Below are 22,798 nucleotides of genomic sequence, written 5' to 3'. Positions count from 1 at the left end.
TCACCTCCTGCAGAGGAGCAGCGAGACGCTGCAAGCTGCTGCACGGAGCAAGGGCAACCAGAAGACACTGATGGAGGCTGGGAGCAGGGATGCGTGCCGACACAGGGGTCACGTCATGTTTTCCACCACCACGGCATGCCTGCTTTGCATGCTGACGAGCACACGGGATGGCAGTGGCTGCACCAGGCACAGGCTGACTCTGGCTTGTACAGAGCCAGGATTTTGCTAACGCCAGGATTTTGCCCCAGTCTCTCATCTCACATGTAGCGAGAATCGCCCTAGAGCAGAGCGAGGGAGAGGCTGGATGCTGCTCATCCCCCTGACAGCGCAGGGCTTCTTCCAGGCAGGCTCACGGAGCTGGAAAACAGCAGTTTTTAACAGTCAGAGGGAGGTGCAGAGATTTTCAAAATAACAGCCCGAAATCCCACAAAAACACATCTGATACTCAAGCAGCGAGTAAAGCAGGAATCCGGCGGGCTGCTTATTTTAAACCAAGCTTGTGACACGAAGGAGCAAGTTGGCAATTTCCAGCGATCATGTGATGCACAAAGCAACGAGCGTTTAACGTTAGAGAAGAGAGAAAGAAGGGGAATAATAATAATACAAATGAAAAAAAAAAAAAAAAAAAAGAAACCCCAAGGTCGGGACTGGCTGTTTTGCTTTCACAGAGCCCCCATTCTTTCCCTTTGGCGGGGGCGTCGCAGCGGCTGAAAGCCACATTCATCGCCGGGGCGTCTCGTTGCGATTCCGTCCTCGCCCCCATCTCCGGGGGATTCAGTTCTTTTGGCTGCTCCCAATTAACAGCAACCAAGTATCGTTTGTTCGGGGCCGGAGCTGCCAGGAGGGAAGGAGGAGAGTGGACGGTGGCCAGGCTGTATCATCGCAGCCACAATAAGAACCACGGCACAGAGGAGGAACGATCCCCTTCCAATTTTTTTTTTTTTTCTCTCCCTTTCTTCTGAAGTAATTGGAAACCCGAGCTTTTCCCAGCTCTTTTGCTTTTGGTCACAGGCTAATGGAAGGCTCTGAATGAGAAATTTTTCTGCGGGGTACAGCTGATTTTCCCACCAGCCTGGCCCCAGCGTTAACTCTGCAAGTGAGGCTGTAGCAGCGTGATAATATTTACTTGCGGGGTAGCAGGCAGGCACCGGGCGTGTATCTGCTTCCAGAAAGGCAGCAATTCCTGGTAAACAAAGCAGGCGGGCCTGGGGAACCTAGCTGTGGGGAAGTCTTTAATAAATGCATCACATTGTAAAAGAAAAGCGATTGTGGACAGCATGAAAATAACCGCAGGGATCTTGCAGCAGCGGACGACAGGCCAGTTTGGAGAGCTGCACGTGATTAATTCCTGAATTCCTTTCAGCTAGGAGCTGAGCAGAGGCCCCTCAGAAGGACCCCGGGTCATTTTGGACCCCGGGCTTTTCTTCTGACCACTTCCTACACGGGATTAAGTCTGACATCGCAGCCTGTACAGCAGAAGGATGGCAGAGAACAGCTCTGCTCGCCTGCCCAGCGCTGGCGGGGGTCAGGGACAGGCTGCAAACTGCACCCAGCCCACGTCCAACTCCAAAGCCCTTCTGGTCCTCCCTGAGCACCCACATCTCCTCCAGCACCTTGGGGCATCTCCCCCTTGCTTGGGGCTTGCTTCAGAAGACCAGACTGGGGCCAGGATGCCAGATCCTCAGTCCCATGCTGAATCCCTGGTGTTTTGGAGAGGCTCCAGCAGAGACAAGAAATGAAGAGGTGACCCTATAATGCCTCACAGCAGCAATTCCTGTGTCCTCTGGCACCATCTGCTTCCTCCCTCGGTGGCACATAAACCTGCCCATGCTAACCTTCCTCCTGATGCCATCCCCAGAGGGAGTTACTGGGATTTAGGTGGGTGTCACCACAGCCACACACTGGGAGAGGTGGCATCTGATGGCTTGTGCCAGGGAGGAAAAGAGTTGACCGCGTGCTCCAGCTTTGGAGAGGTGGAAATCCCTCTGACTCCTGTCAGTTGGGCTTCCACCTCCCAGTCTATCAAAAGAGGATACAAATCTCCACCTGCCTAATGAGAATGAGGTACTGTGCTCTTAAAGCACGGCTCTGATGCAGCAGGCAGTGCTGGGGCTACATAACAGAACACGGCACAGAGTATTTCATTTTTCTTGATGTGCTTGTGTGCCCCATTACACCCACATCAGCCCAACAGTTGTGTTACAGGTGCTCATCCAACAGGGACTGCCCGGGTCTGGAAGGAAACAGCTGGTGTAGAACCATAGCAGCACCTAGGTTGGAAAAAACCTTCAAGGTCATCAAGTCACAGAATTACAGAACCATAACATGGACACCTGGTTCCAGCCCCCTGCCCCCAGCCCAGGCTGCCCCCAGCCCCATCCAGCCTGGCCTTGGGCCCTGCCAGGGATGGGGCACCCACAGCTCCTCGGGGCAGCCTGCACCAGGGCCTCGCCGCCCTCATGACAAATTTATCTCTAATGTCTGATCTAAAGCTCCCCTCTCTGAGTTTAAAGCCACCCCCCCTTGTCCTATCCCTCCCCCTGACACAGAGTCCCTCCCCAGCTCTCCTGCAGCCCCTCAGGCCCGGGCAGGCCGCTGGGAGGTCTCCTCGGAGCCTTCTCCTCCCCAGGCCCAACACCCCCAGCTCCCTCAGCCTGGCTCCAGAGCAGAGGGGCTCCAGCCTCTGCTCATCCTCGTGGCCTCCTCTGGGCCCGTTCTAGCAGCTCCACGTCCTCCTGGTGCTGGGCCCGGAGCTGAGCACAGGGCTGCAGGGGGGGTCTCACAAAACCCCACCGTCAAGACCCTGCACAACCTGACCTTCTGAGTCCCATCACTAAACCACGTCCCTTAGGGAGGTGATTTACTGAAGACCTTGAAGGGGAAGCCTACAAATAACCTCAATTCTGCTAAGAAGTGAAGCAACCTTGTGAAAAATTTCAAATAAAAGAGCACAGCCCCAGTTCTACCTTTCCATACACACTCGTACCATGGAGCTGGAGCAGGCTTTGTCCGAGCGTGTGTTAATCAAGAAATTAACGCCTTGATGAGGCCAGGACAGCAGCCACAGGAGATGGCAGATCCCTGCGCCGCTGAAGCTGTGCCAGTGGCCGTTCCCCCACGATTTGTGGCCAGGCAAGCGGCCGGGCCGGCCGCCAGCTGAGCCGTGAGTGCCTCTTGACATGAGCTCGGCGTTGCCTGAGCGTTGGGCCGTGTCCAGGGGATGAGAGCAGCGGAGCCGGCACCATGAGCTCGCAGGGAACGGAGCAAAACCGCAGCTGCGGGCAAAAACCCGTGCCCCTGCAGCAAAGGCAGGGAGGGCACAGCATCCTGCCACAGACCTCGAGGTCCTGCAGTGTTTTGGGCTCCCACGGTTAGGAAGGAAAAGACCTGGAGAGGCTGTGGGGCTGCAGACTGAACCCGGAGACAGATATTGTGTGCAGGGCCCTGATTTTTGCAGCACTGAATCTCTGCTTCATTGATATTGCTAATTACTGGATTGCACTGATTGTATTGGTAATGCAGCTGATGCATGCGGTGCGTGAATTAAAAAGAAAAGGAAGGAAAAGAAACCCAACCATGGCACTCAGTAGATGCAAAACTGTTAAGATTTGGTATTTAAAAGTGTTAATATTTGGTATTCATACCCAAATAACATCCGCAGACCCTGAGAAGTGCCTTCCCAGTGATGCTAGGTGCTTTCGGGGTGCGGCGCGCGGCTGGGTGGAGCACCCAGCCCTACCGGCTTGGTGATCATCAGCAGGCAAACCAGACTGCTCCAGCAGGGGGACTGGACTGGATGATCCTTCAAGGTCCCTTCCAATCCCTAAAATTCTGTGATTTTGTGAAGACTGGGGCACGTTCCCCATCAAGGACCTGTGTTTGTCAGGTTGCCAAAGTGTGAGCACGCTCCCAGCACGGTTTTGGTCCAGCCTTGTGAATGGGATTGGGGTAAATCCGCCCTGTTTTGGGGCAAAGATGGTTTAGGTATGTGGCTTTGAGCTGTCCCCTGCCAGTGAGCACCAGATCTGTCCCCTCCTGCTGCATTTGGTCGTGCCGGGACCACTGATGGAGCAGGGTGAGTGACCTGCCCTGCTTCGGATGCCAGCGCTGGAATGAGATGAATGGTGCCACAGAAATGCCCGTTTCTCTCCCCACGGACTGAAAAGGGAGCTGGGATTTGTTTCAGCTGCATCCTGCTTTCACATCCTGAATCTCCTCCTGTGATGTCTGTGGGATACGGGGCACTTCCCTTCCATCCCTGCACAGCTTCGTGCACACAGCATCTCTGGGGCCAATTTGCCTGCAGTGCCCTGATCCCTAAAGCCCAAGGAGCCCGGGTGGCAGCCCCAGCACCACTGATGGGACAAACCTTTCAGTGCCGACCTCAACAAGCCACCAAATCCCTCCTCGCTCAGATCCATCTGCTCGTGGGGCAACCCTGCAACCACCTGCCTGGAGGCAGAGGAACCCAAACCAAACCGGCTGTGCATTTTTGGGGGACCCGGAGCTCTGCCAGGATGTCCCAAAGCCTCCGGGCTGAGGCTGCTTGGCTTTGCTGCAAACGTGCTGTCATCCACCAATGCCTGTTCCCTGCAAACGTTTTGAAGGCTGCGCGTTTTAGAGCTTCGGTCATGAGAAAAAAATGTATATAAATCATGCGGGCTGCCGGGGAGAGCCTGCAGCTCCGTGCCAACCCCCTGGAGCTGCGAGCTCTCGTCCTTGTCCTTGTCCCCATCCTCCTGTTTGGCTGAAAGAGCTTCAAGGCGAGCAGTGTTGCCCCTCGGGGGGCTATGAAGCCCCCAGCAACGGGAAGCAAGGACCAGAGGACAGATTTCTCTCTGTAAGTGTGCGATGCTGGGCGGCATTTGCATGGTTAAATCCCTGCTCGGTCCCAAAGACCTGCAGGGAAAAAATCAAAGCACCGTGCCTGAAGGGCAGGGGACGTACGGCACGGCCGCGTACGCACAGCCCGCAGCCCCACAGCCCGCAGCCTCCTGGGGCAATTTACTGCTTCGGAGACTTTTTACAGAGATGAAATACCGGGCTGACCCTTGGAGCAGGGCATATAAAGTACATCGGCAGCTAAATATTAAGCCGGCGCATGAGTCAGTGAAGGCGGATAAATCGCTGCGAGCACAAGCAGGTGAGGGGTCCTCAGCTGCTGCCCCGTTTTGTGCTCGGGGCTGCTCGCTTGGACACACATCTCCCCCTGCGCACGCCGTGCCAGAGGGACGCAGCCCCCCTCCAGGCACAGCTTCAGGGGAAATAAAGACAAGTAAAGCAGAAAGGAGGTTCCTGAGGGTGCTGAACGACGCCTTCGCGGGAGGAAACGTGCAGCAGCGTGTGGTTTGGCCTGGCCAGGCTGCGCCTTTCTAGGAACTGCTTGTGGTGCGCGGTCCCCCCTCCAATTCAGGATGGGAGCAGGTGCTGCAGCAAATCGCAGCTCAACGTCCCCTCCCTGCCCTGCAAGGGAGCAAAAGCAGACCCAGCAGCCCGGTTTTCACTCCTGCAGAGCGTCGCCTGCGTCCTTCACCCTTCTGCGTGACCTTTTCCTGATTTCACTCGTTTTCAACTACCGCTGCTGGGGCGGTGGCACCCACATCCTCATCCTCACACCACCCCCCCCGGGCCAGCACTCCCCCCGCTACCTGCAGCCGTAGCACGGAGGGGAATTTTGCAGAATCAAGGGGATTTGGGAATTACGGGGGATCGTTGCCCAGCTGCAGTCCCACAAAGCAGGGTCTCCAAAGGGGCAGGGGAAAAGGGTCCGCAAAGAAAAAGGCGAGATGCTCTCGGTGTTTTCAGCCGGGGAAAAAATCTAGGTGGGCCATAAAAGGAATGTGACCAATGAGGCTGGGGAACAAGCCCTTCGCTGGCCCTTTTGGGGGCATTTTGGAGGAAACGGGTGGGTGGCAGCTTGGGGACAAACCAAAGCTGGATGTCCCCAAGGGACTTGGTGTCCAGAAAGCCCCACCGTGGAAAACCCACCCGTGGCTCTCCAAAGCCGCCGGCGGAGCAGCAGCACCAGCCCTCAGCACCCTTTCGGACCAGCAAACCTGGGGGACCCGGTGGCGAACCCCCCTGCCCTGAGCAGGTGACCCGCGGGGGATGCTCGGCACCGCGCCCCAGCACCGCGGCGAGCCCGGAACGGGGCAAAACCCCGCTCCCCATCCCCACCCCTGCGAGCCCTGGGGTGTCCCCGAGGTGTCCCCGAGGTGTCCCCGCGGTGCCACCGCCCGCACTCACCGCGCCGCCACCGCCGGCTCCGTGTCCCCGGGGCCACCGCGGCCACCGCCGGGCCCCGAGCGCATGCGCCCGGCTCCGCCCCGGGGTGTCCCCAGCGGGCGGGGACAGCGTTGGGAGGAGGGGACACGGCAGGAGGGGGGGGACCGAAGGAGTCTGGGGGGTCCCCGGGTCGGGACGGGGCAGGGGGAGCCGCCGGGGCTCCAGGCTGGGCCCGGGGCCTCTGGGCCTGGCCCTGGGCAGCGCTGAGCAGAGCCCGGCTCCGGCCTCTCCGCACCTCCCTGCGGGTACTGACGGTCGTGGGGGGGCAGCGGTTGTTCTGCTGAGGAGATGGGGAGAGGAGGGCAGGGAGGCAGCCCAGGAATGGGGTTTCCCGGCTCTGATAACAGCACTCGGGGCTGGGCGGCTCTGCTCCATCAGCAGGGACCTGTGGGTGTGCGGGTGGGGACATCGCCGGGGTGAAGGAGCGGGGCAGGGGACCGGCTTTCCTCCTCGTCACCTTGCTCAGGGGTGTGCCTGGGATATCAGCAGCAGCTCCTGGGCTCTTCGGTGACATCTCGTGCTTGTTTTCTGCCCTTCTATGACATCTCCGACTGTAAAACCCCTACTGCTGCTTCCTTCCTCTCTCTTTAAAGCTGCAGGGTGGGAGGTGGTGGTCACGGCACTGCTCTTCCTCTTTCACCCATCTTTACATTATTTCCCGCACACAACCATGGAATCACGGGACGGTTTGGGCTGGCAAGGACCTTAAAGATCATCGAGTTTGAACCCCCTGCCATGGGCACGACCCCTGCCCCCAGCCCAGGCTGCACCCAGCCCCATCCAGCCTGGCCTTGGGCCCTACCAGGGATGGGGCACCCACAGCTCCTTGGGGCAGCCTGCGCCACCACCGTCATCATGACAAATTTATCTCTAATGTCTGATCTAAAGCTTCCCTCTCTGAGTTTAAAGCTGCCCCCCACTTGTCCTGTCCCTCCCCCTGACACAGAGTCCCTCCCCAGCTCTCCTGCAGCCCCTCAGGCCCGGGCAGGCCGCTGGGAGGTCTCCTCGGAGCCTTCTCCTCCCCAGGCCCAACACCCCCAGCTCCCTCACTTGGCTCCAGAGCAGAGGGGCTCCAGCCTCTGCTCATCCTCGGGGCCTCCTCTGGGCCCGCTCCAGCAGCTCCACGTCCTCCTGGTGCTGGGCCCGAAGCAGAGGGGGACAGTCCCCTCCCTTGTCAGCAACCACTCAGGTCCTTCTCAGGGCTGCTCTCAGTCCATTCTCCACCCAACCTGTGTTTGTGTTTAGGCTTGCCCCAGCCCAGACGCAGGACCTTGCCCTTGACCTTGTTGAACCTCATGAGGTTACCCAGGCCCACCTCACACGCCTGTCCAGGTCCCTCTGGATCACATCCCTTCCCTCCAGTGTGCCGACCACACCACACAGCTTTGTGTCATTGGCAAATATGCTGAGGGTGCACTCAGTCCCACTGCCCATGTCACTGAAAAAGACATTAAATAGTGTCGGTTTCCCCGAGGAACACCACTCGTCACCAATCTCCACCTGGACATCGAGCCGTTGACCACAACTCTTTGAGTGCAACCATCCAGCCAATTCCTTACCCACCGAGAGGTCCATCCATCAAATCCGTGTCTCTCCAATTTAGAGACAACGATGTCGTGTGGGGCAGTGCCAAATGCCTTCCACAAGTCCAGGTAGATGGTGGTCAGGACCAAGCAGGGCAGGGTGAAGGAGGCAGCAGGACAGGACATCCTGCTGCAACGCCTGCGTTGAGCCCCTGCCAGGTTTCTGCTCTGACAACAGACTTTCTCCTCATTTACCTTCCAGGCTTGGCAGGTGTTTGCAGTGAGACCTTTCAGGGTATTTTATTTGCTTGCCCTGCGACCTGCTCCCCCTGCTTTTGGTATTTCACACCCTGCAATGAATCACCCGGTTCATTCCAAGGCAAAGCCCAGGTGTGGCTGTGTTTGCCCAGCAGGCTGTTCCCAGCAGGTTTAGACTGAGCTGTGCCAGCCTGCGCTCTCCCAGCCCTTGGCACTCACCTGATATGATCCAAGCAGGCTTTGTGCCCTCAAACAGCCCCCGTACACCTCCGTTCCCTGCCCAAACATACATAGACCCTGGCTGCTGTGCAATACAAACCCTATTTTTGCATGGTGCAAAGTGGTCCTGCCATTATTTTGGCTGCTGTGAATTATCACCCCAAAGCTAGGACCTGATGGCACAGCAGCGATGCCCCAGAGGACGTAGAATGGCACCAGCCATCTCTCCAGGGTGTAAACCGTGAGTAAAATTGGTGTGAACCCCTCCTCTTATATTTTAGGGAGGGCTTTTCACCAAAATGCATCCTAACACCCCGTGTCCACACTGTGTTGATCAGCAACTTTGCACTGGAGACAAGTGAGATCTTCACCCCGAATGGGATGCAGAAAGCAGAAGGAGCCAGCTTTTCCCTGTGCGAGGTTGTAGTAAATAATATGAAGGTGTGGAATCCTAACTGGATAAAAGAGACTTCTACACACCAGGCTTTGCTTTGTCAAACCCCTTTCCTTTGCACAGAATTTTTGCTCATCATTTGACAGGATTTAGGCAAGATGGATATTATTAAAGATGGCAAAAAATGACTATTTTGGAAAGGATATAAACCTTGATGCAAAACAAAATCTCCAGCTTATGGGTCTCAGGAAGGAAATTTCTTTGTGGATGTAGGAATCCATAACTTACAGAGGGTTTTCTTTTTATTTCTTCTTCCTCTGTAAGAACACGTGCAGGTCTCAGGGTGCTGGGCCACATGAATCCTTTGCAATAGTTTTGAATCCTGTTTCTGTGCTTTCTGTAACTAATAATTCAGAAAAAAAAAGCCCCAAAAGCCCCGGGTTACCAACCCCAGCCCACGCAGTCAGAGGGAAACACTGAGTACGGCTCATTTTGCCACCTTCCCTTGTTCCCCCCGCCGCAGACCTCATTGCACAACCAACGTATGGCAGTTTGGGGTCAGGACATTTCTGCCTGATGGGGCTGAGCACAAGTTGTGACAGTCAGATGAGGATTGCTAACGCGGTCTAACCCCATTGCCACATGTGCTGCTGCAGCTCCCTGTCTCCCAGAACCGGGCATCACTTGGAGAAGTGACCACTGGATCCTGCCTCGTGGCCAGAAGCAGGACCCGAGATCACCAGCGATAAACGGGAGCATCCTTGCTTTGTGGCTTTTGTGTTCAGATCAGTGAAATCCAGGCTTCGAGGGGGGGAGAAAAGAAAATGAGGAATAAAAAAGAGCCAGCTGTCACTGTCTGTAGGAACGGCCAGAACTCATGACAGCGGATGAGCAGACAGAAATAGCAAGGCACAACCTCCAGGGATCTATATTTGGGCCACCCGGACTTCCCTGGAAAGGCGGCGGGGTTGCCACATTCTGCAGACACACTCCTAGCTGGTGCTTCAGCCTCTCCTCCGGCTTCGTTTCTCCAGGGATTCATTTTCCATCATAGCCTGCGGGTAGCTTTTTTTTTTTAAAAAAATATTTATTTATTATTAATTTTTATTTAATTGCTGTATTTTCCTCCTGCACAACAGGAGAGAGCGATTCACCCACGGGATCCGGGAGGCGCTGGGGTAGCTGAGCATCAGCTGCAGGACCACAAGATTTCACAGGCTGTGCTAATACCATGTTAGCAGCTCCCAGCAGGGAAAGCAGAGCTGGGCACACCAGGCTTCCTGCTCCTGGAAGCAAGGAGGCGGCCACAATGCGTGCCAATATGCTGAAGGTCAGAGCCTTAGCTTTATACCTACTTGCTGTGCTCTCCTGGGGAGATATGAGCAGTTCCCGGTGCGTTTAAGTAAAGATATCCCATTCACCTACACTGATAGCTATTTTCAGTGTTTTTCTGCCCAGACATCAGGAAACAAAAGAGCTAGATCAGTTTAAAGATTTACCAGAGCGCGTGGGAATAGCAAATACTTCAAGAAAGTGACATTGGAAATGCCTCAGATGGTGCAGATGCGAGCGGGTGAAATTCCTCAACCTAAAAAAGGTCAGATCAGAGGATTAAGAAGGATTCCTCCAGCACCAAGTTACGTCTTCCACATTCAGTCCTGCAGGAGAGAGAGTCACCATGGCTCTCCTCTTGCAAGGGCAAATTCCCTCATTTGGGGTCAGCTGCTGCAAGCGCAGCTGGAGGGCAGCCAGAGCGGACCAACCCCTTACACCCCCTGCAAAACTTAAGATTTACACTGACAAAACCATGCCACAGGTAGTTTTAATTTTCCCATATTGTTCCAATTATGAAAAGGATTTTTTCCCGTTCATTCCACGTCACTACGCTTGCGCTTTATTACAGACATATGGAAAATCTCCTCTCCAAAGCGTTGCCTGGTGATGAGGTGACACTCCGCCGGATTTGGGGTGCTGCCTCCTCATTTTTGGAGCTGTGAGTGAACCACAAGCCTCTCCCCAAAATGGGCGAGATAAAAGGTTGCTCAACATGAGGGAAAGTTAATAGATGGCAACCTGAAAATTGACTTCTTGTGTGGATTTTTAGTTAAACCAAGGGAAAAAATAGAGCATGGGAGGGACCACGGGGATCCCATAAAGGGATCTCAGAAACCTCGTGTACATGCAGAGATGTAAGGAAAATGCTCCCTGTAAACAGGCACAGCTGGGCTATTCTGCTCAGCACCCTTTGGGTACGGCTCACCCCTGGAAATTATTCCTGTTATCACCTGTGATTCTTCTGGGCTTTCATTCATTTCTCTGCAAGCTCTGCAGCCCAAGATCTCCATGCATTTAGGTGCGAGGAGCCTGAATATCTCTGCTTCGTCTGCTCAGAACCAGCTGGAATGCAGCACGACATCGGGGCGGTGAGATCTGGAGACCTGGGACAGAACCCAAACGAGCCCTGAAAGGCAGAGATTTGCACAAGTTTTGTTATTTTAATTCCTCCCCCCAGAATGCTTATTTTTAATATATATTTTTTTTTAAATCATAAACCTGAAACCTTTTGGTAAGCACAGGTACAGTTACATCAGAATTGCGAGGTCCTGCTTGGCTCCTGGCTGACACGGCCTCAGAACACGCGCTCCCTCCCCACCCACCGCGTTTCTGTGGCCGTGCTCAGGTCCCAACCCGCCTGCAGCCACCTCCACCTCTCCATCCCATTGTCTTCGCCCTGTCGCAATTAATTCTTCACCCAAGAGCCACGCACCGCAGCAGTTGCTATAGGGCACGGTCACGAATAACAACGGGCAGCTATTTTTAGCCCTAATTCTCATTACCTTGCGGCCAGGAGCGAGGGTTCCTGGCAGCTCCCCTCCGCTCTTCCCTTCACGCTCGGCATCTTCGGGCTGGGACTTGTTTGGAGAGCAAGGAACCAAACTGTGGGTGAGATTTATTTGTGATCTACGGGTCTGAATCCCTGGTTGCTCTGGCTTTGAACGAGATGAACTCACGGGCTGTTTTGTGGCCAGAGGGGCACGAGGAACTGCTCTCTAAGCAAGGTTTCTGCCCCTCCATCCAGCTCTTACCTGCAGCAAAGCCAGCAGGCTGCACCCATCGCTGGATTTAATGCATCACCTATTACATGGAGAGAGAAAACATCTCAGAGCTGCAATTTCATGCCAGGTTCTGACATCTGTAGGATACGTTATGCTTCCTCTGGGGAATAACACCGGGACTGATTCCTCTCCAGTTTATGTACTTTGACTTTCCTTGCTAACACAGGGGCACGCCGAAGGCTTTCTCTGGTCGCTGACACTCCTCTCCTGCTGCCCCGGCTCAAGTCAACTGCAAGGAAAAGGAGAAATCTCCAGAAAATCATGGGAAGGGCTGGGCTTGAGGAGAGGCAGCAGGGAGGCTGCTCCTGCTGCGGAGAGCGGCTCTGGAGCTACAACAGTGAGGGAGAGTGGAGAAAAAAATAGAGAAAACAGCAACAGAGCACGAGATCCTTCATTCCTGCCGCCCTGCCAAATGCAATAGCACTCCATCAAGTTACTCCAGAGGAGGGCCCGACTGCTTGCAAAGGAAAATCTGAGCTTCCACCCTGATGCAAAACAATGTGAAAAAAAAAAAAGAAATAACTTGCAAAAGCAGGACACATCTCCAGGACTTGTGCGACGCGTATCCTAAACCAGCCATGTCAGTTAATAATAACATTGCCAGTCATTTCAGAGGGATCTGGTGCAGGTAAGTGAAAGGAAAAGGAGAAATGGGGCAGTAACTGTTTCCAGCATCTCCTGCAGGTCACAGAGTTGCAGAGAACATCTCAGTGCTGGGTCGATATTTATTGTCAGCCCCCCAACAGTGGGTTCTGGCTAAAATACCACCTGGGGACACAGCCCAGGTAGGACGCCTGCTGTGACCTGCTGACATTTCCCAGCTTTTCCATTTTTTTTTTTCTTATTTTTTTTGATCATGATTTAGATTAATTATTCTTAGGGGGTTATACTATAATATATCTTAGGGGGTGATATATATCATGTATGTAATGTGTTCCTTTTGAAGGGGTGTCGGTGTGCTCCTGCACACGGAGAGGTCTCAGCGTTTGTCCCTGCCTCCGACACTTCCCAAAAGACGCAGCCAGTCCAGGAGAACTTCCCCTAGAACTAAAATCAGGGGAAGGAAGCACCCAGCCGGCACCTTGTGGGGTGAAAACACCCAGAAACGGGGCTTTCCGGAGACATAAGAAGAAAAAAGACGAGAAAAAAAATTGGTATTTTCCCCCAAAATATCAATTTGTGTGGCACGGGACCCCAGGGCCGGATCCTGAATCCCTGACCCCAAACCCCCGGTCCCAAATCTCGGATCCCCCACCCCCGACCCCGGCCACCGCAGCCCCCGCCGCCAACCCGAAGCGCGCCCCCGCCCGCCCACTGCTCGCCGCCGATTGGCTGGCGCTTTGGCGCGTCATCTCCCGCGCCCTCCCTCTGCGCTCCCATTGGCTGGCGCCCGGCGGCTGGCGGGAAATCTCCCAGGTTTGGCGCCAAGGGGGGAGCGCGGCGGCTGCGCTGTGCTTTAGGGCCGGGCCGGGCCGAAGCCGGTGCCCCCTGCTTTTTACCGATTTTCCCCCATTTTTACCGCTTTCCCCGGCTTCTTTTTCCCTTTGCAACACCGAAGGCGGGGGCCCTGCCGTCCACCCGGCCTTTCCTAGCAGCAGCATGGCGGCGCCGGCGGGAGGCCTGGAGGACGCGGAGCTGCGGGAGGCGCAGCGCGATTACCTCGATTTTTTGGACGATGAAGTGAGGAGCGGGGAGCTTTGGGATGGGGGGAAGGGGTGCTGCGTCCCTTCGTCCCGGTGGTGGGGATTATGCCCTTCTCCCCCCCCCCCCCCCCTTGCATCACTTGCATCAGCACAACTGATGCAAACCTGTATTTTGGGGGGGTTTTGGTGTTTTTTAATTTATTTTTTTATTACTATTATTTTTTCTCCCGCAGGAAGATCAAGGGGTTTATCACAGCAAGGTGCGCGACATGATCAGTGACAACCAGTACCGCCTCCTGGTCAGCATCAACGACCTGCGGCGGAAGAACGAGAAGAGAGCCAGCCGGTGCGTGGGGCTGGGCACACCGCGGCTTTGCAGGTCCCTGAGGTTTGGCCAAGAAGGGCCAGACCCAGTCCTGTGTTCCAGGATCCCCTGGAAAAGTGGAAGGCCTTTCTCCTTCCCTGTCACATCCTTCCCTTCCGAGCTTGCTGCTCATTCATTTGGCAGAAAGACTTTGAGTGTTTGCAGCGAGCAGCAGTTGCTTGCATGATACAAATCGTCCTATTTCTACAATTTTGGGGGCCTTCTAGAGCAAGGTTGCAGATCTGTTTAAGTACATGTGAAGTCTTTCAGATACGATTGATTCCTTTTCAGAAGTCTTTCAGATAGGATTGATTCTTTTTCAGCTCCTGGCTGTTGGGGACTAGGAGCTTAGATCATTTTTGCCTCACATTCTTGGTAAACTTTGAGTGCGTGGAGGCACCTGGAAGAGCTTTGGGTGCTTTGCCAGAGCTGCTTGTGGAGGAGGGCAGAAGGGGGCTGCCAGCATACCTGCAGCCCCCGAACATCTCCACCCTCTGTTGCAGGCTTTTGAACAACGCCTTTGAGGAGCTCGTTGCCTTCCAGCGTGCTCTGAAGGATTTCGTAGCCTCTGTCGACGCCACCTATGCCAAGCAGTACGAGGACTTCTACATCGGGCTGGAGGGCAGCTTTGGCTCCAAGCACGTCTCGCCGCGGACGCTGACCGCCTGCTTCCTGAGCTGCATTGTGTGCGTGGAGGGCATCGTGACAAAATGTGAGCCCGGGGACTTGTCCGGGTGCACGTGGTGTAGCTGTGCGGGCTGAGGAGGTCGAGGTGTTTGCTGTGGAGGGGCTTGGAGGGGTTCTACCACCAGGTTTGGGAGGGTTGTCCGCAGAGAGTCCACCAGCGATGTGTGAGGGGAACAGGGGACTTGCAGAAGATCTGGATGTTGGGGTGGTCTTTTGTGGAAGGAACTCGGCAAATCCTGGCACAAAACGTACCCTGGAGCAGTCATGTCCCAAGTGGTGGCAACCCCGTTGGGCATTGCCTGCTGACAGCCCGGTGGATTGGGATTTTCCTGCCCCTAACTCTTCTTCCTTCCCAACCCAGGCTCTCTGGTTCGTCCCAAGGTCGTCCGCAGCGTCCACTATTGCCCCGCGACCAAGAAGACCATCGAGCGCCGGTACACAGACCTGACGTCCCTGGATGCTTTCCCTTCCAGCTCTGTCTACCCTACAAAGGTGAGGTGGCCTCGTGGGAAGTGTCAGCAGGATCCTCTGGGGAGATCATGCCTGCTCTGAGCTGAGGGTCTCAGATGCCTTTGGGTTACATCTAACATGGCCCACGGAGTACACATGCGAGGTGTGGCGATCCAAGAAAACTCCTAGGAACAGGGGACAAAAGTTTTTGTTGGACATATGGTCACCGGACCTACTAGTAAATGTTAGTTATGGTCTTAGTGAGTGCTCAGCTGGCTTCTCGGTGGGATGTCAGCCAGTTTTGTGTCTTCTGGGACCTGTGGGCATGTCTGTGCTGCCCTGGAGAGGGTACACGGAACCTCGGGCAGAGGGGGAATGGAGGAAGGAAAAGGATGACCTGAGCATTGTCCACGTTGTCCACATCTTGGGGATGTGTTACCACCGCCTGTGCTAGAGACAGGGTTTGGAGGGAATTAATGGACCAGCAGTGTTAGATCTGGGGAGCTGGTGGACGCCAGGCTCTGGCAGTCCTGGTAAAGCAACCCCTTGCAGTGGTCTTGTGTTTGCTGGGTGGTGCAGTCCCTTTTCCCTGTGCTCCCAAAAAAATGTTGCTAATCCTTTTACTTCCTCCTTAAGGATGAAGAGAATAACCCCCTGGAGACAGAGTTTGGCCTCTCGGTCTACAAGGACCACCAGACCATCACCATCCAGGAGATGCCTGAGAAGGCACCAGCAGGGCAGCTGCCGCGCTCGGTGGATGTCATTCTGGATGACGACCTGGTGGACAAGGTGAAGCCTGGGGACCGCATCCAGGTGGTCGGGACGTACCGCTGCCTGCCGGGAAAGAAAGGTGGTTACACCTCGGGGACGTTCAGGTGAGCATCCCTTTTTAGTAGGGTCACCTCTCTGGAGGAGGAGGTTTAGGGCAGGCAGGTGGCCACCACGGAGCTGGGTGAGATAATGGCTTAAGTCACTTGGAAATGGTTTGCTCCTTGAAATCAGTGTTGAGCTTTGAGCTCCAGCTGCCCGCAGGTTGAGCTGGGTGCTCTTAAAGATGCTCCACGGGTGGAGCAGTGCAGTCAGACCAAGGGATTACGGCTCTCGGAGCTTCCCAGTCCTCTTCAGGACTTCCTAGAGCCAAAGATGATCCCACAGAAGTTTCTGCTGTGTTGTTGCTGTGGGCCCCCATGGGCTTGGTGAGGTTTGCAGGTGTGTGATCAGGGCTGTGTCACGTTCCCAGGACCATCCTCATTGCCTGCCACGTGAAGCAGATGAGCAAAGACGCTCGGCCTCTCTACTCCGCTACTGATGTGGCCAAGATCAAGAGGTTCAGCAAGAGTCGATCCAAGGTATTGATTTGTCTTATTTTGGAGCCTGCCTTCTAGCATTTTTATTCTCATGGGGTTTGCTGCTTCCAGTGCTTGCTGGATGGTCTAGGGCTTCAGAGACGCATCGATAAACATTATTTAACAGAAGACTGTTGGAATAGTCTTTCAGTGTAGATCTGTGATAGGAATAATCTCATTTTTTTGTGCTGAAATGCGCCTGTGAAGAATTGCTCCTTGTTTTTATTTGCTACAGTCTGTCTTACGGGCAGCGCTTTGCCTCTTCTGCTTTAGGATATCTTTGACCAGCTGGCGAGGTCGCTGGCACCCAGCATCCATGGGCACGAGTTCATCAAGAAGGCCATCCTCTGCATGCTGCTGGGAGGGGTGGAGAAGGTCCTGGAGAACGGGAGCCGCATCCGAGGAGACATCAACATCTTGCTGATAGGTCTGGCTGGGCAGAGGAGGCTGAGGTTGGTTTCATGGGATGGAGATGGTGGTTATTGACAAATCTTCCCCGTTTCAGGAGACCCTTCTGTCGCCAAGTCTCAGCTGCTGCGCTACGTGCTGAGCACCGCGCCCCGCGCCATTGCCACCACCGGCAGGGGCTCCTCCGGCGTTGGCTTGACTGCTGCCATCACCACCGACCAAGAAACTGGTAAGGAGCGGGCTGGTTCCCGGCGGGAACTGGTAGAGGGATGCTGGTTAATACCCGGGAGGGACTCTGCAAGGTCCAGGCCTGCTGTTCGTCCTCTCTGCGGTGTCCTTTGCAGGACCTGCTTTGTCCAGATGATTGAGGGCAATGAAAATGGTGTTTTTAGGGGTGTCTTCTCCAGTGATGGATGGTGGTCTTCTGTTCTACCAGGTGTACCCCCTGCGGAGGCTGGCTGACAGCCAGGAGCCTGGGGCTTGCCTTCTTCCTTGGGGGCTTCCTTCTCATCCGCAGTGTCCTGACCCCTTTTTCTCCCCCACCCCAAGGTGAGCGGCGCCTGGAAGCGGGGGCCATGGTTTTGGCGGACCGGGGCGTGGTGTGCATCGACGAGTTCGACAAGATGTCCGACATCGACCGCACGGCCATACACGAGGTGATGGAGCAGGGCCGCGTCACCATCGCCAAGGCCGGCATGCACGCTCGCCTCAACTCCCGCTGCAGCGTCCTGGCGGCCGCCAACCCCGTCTACGGCCGGGTGAGTGCTGGGTCCCTGCCGTGGGGAAGGCAGCTGGGGGCTGTCTTTGTGGAGGAGGCAGCTGGTGAAACCCTCAAAGTCCCCCAGAAATGGTGACGTGGTTCTGAGTGGGACTGGGATGCTTGGGGCAGAGAACTTGTTTGCTTGGATCTCCTGGGGCTTGTGGGGTTTTTCACCCCAGCTTAGTGATGCCTGGGTGTCTTGCGTCACCTCCAGGCTTGGTGTTTGATCTGAGATGGCAAAAAATAGGGGTTTTCCTTGCAAGTGACAGCTACGCCCATCTTCCTGGATGGGGAAAAGCAGCTTTAGTGCTGCAGCAGGCTGGGGTTAGCGTGGTATCTTCAGTGTTTAACTGTCTGGGTTGTGAGAGTCTCGTGGATCCCCTTATTTCATCTCCTTATTTCAACCTCCTGCAGTACGACCAGTACAAGACGCCCATGGAGAACATCGGCCTGCAGGACTCCTTGCTCTCCCGCTTCGACCTGCTCTTCATCGTGCTGGACCAGATGGACCCTGAGCAGGACAGGGAGATCTCGGACCACGTCCTGCGGATGCACCGCTACCGCAACCCCAACGAGCAGGACGGGGACGGTGAGTTACCCTTGCTGGCTGCGAGCCCAGGAGTTACAGGGTTTCTCTGCCTGTGGTCGCTTCTCTTTTGCGTGGAGCAAGAAGAGACCAGACCCTTGTCATCAGTGGGATGTTGGTCATCTTTTTGCTGTGACCTTGAGGCAAAGAGTGTCCATCCCTCCTCTAGCTGATACCCGTCTCTGTCCTGCGTGGTGTGGCTCTGGTGATGGGGTAGCAGATAGTTGGGCTCCTTGTGTTGAGGCACAACCCAAGCTTCTCGGGGTGGGAGCACTGGGAGAAGAGCTGTTAGGCTGAGGTTGTCTTGAGATGGAGAGCAGAAGGTCAGCACCACATTGCTGGAAGTCCTTGGAGAACTTTTCTTCCCCAGACTTGTAGCTGTTCCTCTCTGCATCGTCACCTGTTGGCAGCTCTTTGGGTTCAGTGTCTGTGGCTTTGAGTGCTACTAGTTACGAGTTAGGTGGCTTGTGGCTGTGAGAAGCTAAAACCCTTTTGTTTGGAACCCTTCTTTCTCCAGCCATGCCCCTGGGCAGCGCCGTGGAGATCCTGGCTACGGATGACCCCGACTTTGCGCAGGAGGAGGAACAGGAGCTCCAAGTGTACGAGAAGCACGATGACCTCCTGCATGGCCCCAATCGCCGCAAGTGAGTCCCTGTCCCGTGCCCCCGTAGCTCCCTGGGGGTGACAAGTTGTTGCCAAAACACTACGGGTTTGGCTGGAGCATCCAGCTGGTGGCTTACCTCTGGAGACAGGGGTGCTGGAGGTGGTCCACACCAAGGTGTGGTCAGAATGATGGTGAGGCAGGTGATGGGGAACATCTGGAGCTGAATTTTCCACATGCCTGGATGCTCACAAAGGGCAGTGCCCTCCTTGGGTGGAGCCTTGCTTCTGCAGATGCCCTTTGCTCGTCCCCTCTGCTCACCTGGAGGACACAGGTGTGTGTGTGTGTCCCCTGCAGGGAGAAGATCGTCAGCATGGAGTTCATGAGGAAGTACATCCACGTAGCCAAGATGATTAAGCCTGTCTTGACCCAGGAGTCGGCCAACTACATAGCGGAGGAGTACTCCCGCCTGCGCAGCCAGAACCAGATGGGCTCGGACATCGCCAGGGTGAGCTCCCCCTACTCGTGCCAGGAGCAGGGAAACCGAGGCACGTGCTCTCCTCTCCCCTTCCGGGTGTTTTCCACCTCGAATCAGTTTGAGGTTGAGGTTGGAAGAGACTGGTGAAGTTCATCTGGATGCGACCTCTTTTGGGGTTATAGAACGGGTGAACCAGGTGCTGTGTTAGGGGATCACAGCCTCACGAGCTCTGCTGTCTCACCACCACATCTTTCCACCCCAGACCTCCCCGGTCACAGCCCGTACCTTGGAGACCCTGATCCGCCTCTCCACGGCCCACGCCAAGGCCAGGATGAACAAGACGGTCGACCTGCAGGACGCGGAGGCGGCTTTGGAGCTGGTGCAGTTTGCCTACTTCAAAAAGGTGGGGGAAAGTGTCCCTCAGCGGCTGTGGGGTCCCGGAGGGGTCATTAAAAGGGGCAGATTTGGGTGGTGAAAAAGTGCAGGCTGAACAAATGGGCTGCTCATGGGGGCTGGTGTCCTTCTGCCTGGTTGGGAAGGGTGCATCTTGGCATGCAGTGCTGAGAGACCCCAAAAATACCTCCAGGAGGCTTTGGGAATGTGGAATAAGGCTTTGTGGGAGGTTGGTGAGCCCCAAAACTCACAGCAGGTCTGTGTGGATGGGTGAAGCTCGGGAGGATGGGTCTTGTAGGGGGCAGGTTTGCCTTGGGAGCAAACAGGGGGATGCTCTTGGCGGGCGGAGGGATGGGGGGGATCCTGCCCACCTTGAAAGGGGGCTGAGTCCTGCCTGCCACCCTTGTGCAGGTGCTGGAGAAGGAGAAGAAGCGCAAAAAACAAGTGGAGGATGACTCGGAGACCGAGAAGGAGGATGAGGAGACACAGCCCAAGGAGGAGGGCAGGAAGCAGAGGTAGTTACGGCAGGCCTTGGGGAAATATTCCACCCTTTGTTAAACCCAGCAGATCATTTGGCCAAAACTTGTAATAGGGGAGCCACTGACAAAACCCCAAAACTCAACGTTTATGGCTAGGGGGTGGTGGATGAGCCCTGTGCTTACCCACAGGCCACAATGAGTGGTCCTGCAAGAGCTCTGGGGGGGTCTCCTGAGGTTTGTGCTTGGGCTGGATTGGGGGTGACTCCTCTTCCCACACCCAGGAGGAAGAAGGCACGCACAGAGGGCCAGGAAGAGTCCTATGACCCCTATGACTTCAGCGATGCTGAGCAGGAGATGCCGGAGGGTGAGTCGGTGGGGTTTCGTTGGCACGTGGTATCTCCTGGGAGTTTGGGTTCACCCACCCCATCCAGAGAGGCTGAGCGCAGCCTGGTTTGGTTGCTGCAGCTCGTGCTTTGGTTCTCTGGTTGTTTGGGCGCCAGGCGGGCTGAAAGTAACTCTTCTTCCTCCTCCAGTCCAGGCACATACGCCCAAGACGCCCGAAGCCTCGGCGTCTGGCGAAGCGAAGAAGCCGGAGCTGGCTGATCCGAGGTGAGTGAGGGCTGGAGAAGCAGCACAAGCCCAGGCAGGACAAATATCCCCTTGTGTTCGGTCTCTGATGGGGGTCGCTTCTCACCTAGGTTGAAAGCATTCAAGGCTGCGCTCCTAGAGGTCTTCAAAGCTTCCCATGCCCAGTCTGTGGGCCTGAAGAGCGTGATGGAGTCCATCAACCGCGACAACCCCGAGCCCTTCTCGCTGCCTGAAGTGAAACTGGCCTTGGCCCACATGCAAGACGACAACCAGATCATGGTGTCTGATGACATTATCTTCTTAATTTGAGCCTCTAGGTGGAAGAACCTGACTTCTCACGGACTTTTAGCCTGGAGGCTCTTTGTATTTCCCTTCATCTCTCTCCTGAATGCTTCGTCTGGCTGAGCTGAACTTTGGGGAGCTTGAGCCTGTGCACTTTAGTCGTTCCTCACTGTGCATTGCTGGCACCAAAGAAGCCAGGAAACCTTGAAAGCTCTCTGATACGCCACCCACCTCTGAGCTGCTGGAGTATTTGGAAAGAGGTTTGGTATTGCAAGTAGCCAGAAGGAGGAATTTATGTGCACATTACTGATGTTCTTAAAGTGTTTTTAGCTTTGTTTTTAAGCAAGCTGGGGAGCTGAAGCTGATTTTACTCAAGACCAGTTTGGTTTAGTGCAGGGCTCCCATGGGCTTTTGCCCATGTAAATCATCCTTTTTTATATTTTTACTCTACCATGGACTTCCCAGACTTGAAGGAGCCTTTTTACCTCCTTTTTTTTATCATTTAATTAAAAAAAGATGGGTTTTTTTCTCCCTCAGTGTAACCATGTGCAAGCTCCCCAGTTGGTGGTAATGGTTTCAGGCTTTGAATAATAAAAAAAATGGGTTTAGGATTTTGCAGCCCTGCTGGAGTTTTGGCCCTGAATTGGTGGGAAGGACCTGGGGTGCTCTGAGCTGCCCAGCTGTGCCCCTAGTGCACGTGCATTAGGTCTCCAGCCCTTCTGTAGTCTGGGGTGGCTCTTGTATAAACATAAAATAGGAAACCTGTAGCTAAGAAAGGTCAGGGTTTTAAGAAGCACTTCTGGGGTCTGGGATCTTACATCCCCTGTACGTCCCATAGGCTGTGTTGCTGTAACCCTTGCTGAGTCCCACGGAAGATAACCACAAGCTACTCAACCGTGAAAGCCTTCCCTCGCCCTTGGGCAATTTGTTTGTTTCATTTTCTGGGAATGTCTAGGTGACTAATTCCTGGAGATGAGATATTCCTAGAAACCAGCATGCTTCTAAGGCCAGGGCTGGCTTTCAAGAAAAGCTGAACGCATGGCCATACCTCTCTCTGTGATCAGAGCTGTTGAAGGTTTGGGATTTTAACTTTTTTTTTTTAAAAAAAAAAAAAACTTTGTCTTGGTGAATTTGACGTTAAGTTTTGGAGAAGACCCCTGAGCACCACAGCCTTGACCTGGTGTCCTTTCCCTTCTCAGGGCATCTGTGTGGTTCATGTGCCTTCATTTCTGTGTCAGTGACGCCATAAATATCACCTTGAATAATAAAATGCATCTAGATAACATTTTTCACATGATTTACTATAAAAAGCCTTCAGGCTGCTGCTTGACTCTGGGTTCAGGCATGGGTTGGGGCACATCTCCCCACCACCCTGGCTCTGCAGGGACCTTGGTGGACCAGGACCTTGCAGAGCTGCCCTTGGGGTGGGTGGCTGATGAATGCAGACCTCTCCTCCCCCTTAAATGAGGGCATTTGGCTCCTGCGTGGTGAAGGCCATGCTGGCTCCATGTCATAAAGTCCCTGAGCAGGAGCAATGCAGCAAATTTAGCCAGACACCTTTTGCTGGACATAGAGCTGGTTTTCTTACTAACTTGTGCATGAACAAGGATGTGCTTTCAACTGAGCACCCTCAGCAGCAGGAAACGTGCAGTCCTAGATAAAAATTCAGTAAATGGAGATAGAAATCTGCTGATAGCCTTCTGTGGTTCTACAGATCCAATCTACATTCCTTAACCCCCCAGGAAATCCCAAAAGCCAGCAATTCTGTAAGATGTCTGCTCCCTCCCAAAGCTGCCTGCTCCCTCATGCAGGATTTGGCAGATCAGCTTTGCTGCAGTTTGAAACAAACAGTTTTAAGACCTTATTCCTAGCACGCCTCTCATTCCTTAAAAGCCACTCCTGATCTCCAGGGAATCGCGCTGCTCACAAATAGCTCTG

General features: G+C 54.7%; 1 protein-coding gene across 1 annotated transcript; it reads left to right on the top strand.

The window, feature by feature from the left end:
- Nucleotides 1–13,173: 13,173 nt before the first annotated feature.
- Nucleotides 13,174–22,143, top strand: MCM3 (minichromosome maintenance complex component 3). The gene is made up of 17 exons (XM_035320383.1): nucleotides 13,174–13,475; nucleotides 13,672–13,784; nucleotides 14,306–14,514; nucleotides 14,851–14,981; nucleotides 15,576–15,814; nucleotides 16,180–16,288; nucleotides 16,559–16,712; nucleotides 16,791–16,922; nucleotides 17,243–17,451; nucleotides 17,868–18,042; nucleotides 18,557–18,683; nucleotides 18,998–19,148; nucleotides 19,381–19,521; nucleotides 19,923–20,026; nucleotides 20,272–20,354; nucleotides 20,524–20,599; nucleotides 20,689–22,143. Exons 1-17 carry the CDS (start codon nucleotides 13,395–13,397, stop codon nucleotides 20,885–20,887), a joined length of 2,433 nt encoding a protein of 810 aa, XP_035176274.1. The 5' UTR covers nucleotides 13,174–13,394; the 3' UTR covers nucleotides 20,888–22,143.
- The last annotated feature ends 655 nt before the right edge of the window (nucleotides 22,144–22,798 follow it).

The sequence above is a fragment of the Oxyura jamaicensis genome, chromosome 3, assembly GCF_011077185.1.
Source record: "Oxyura jamaicensis isolate SHBP4307 breed ruddy duck chromosome 3, BPBGC_Ojam_1.0, whole genome shotgun sequence".
Lineage (NCBI taxonomy): Eukaryota > Metazoa > Chordata > Aves > Anseriformes > Anatidae > Oxyura > Oxyura jamaicensis.
The sequence above is the reverse complement of the archived record's forward strand: the minus strand, read 5'-3'. Positions and strand labels throughout refer to the sequence as shown.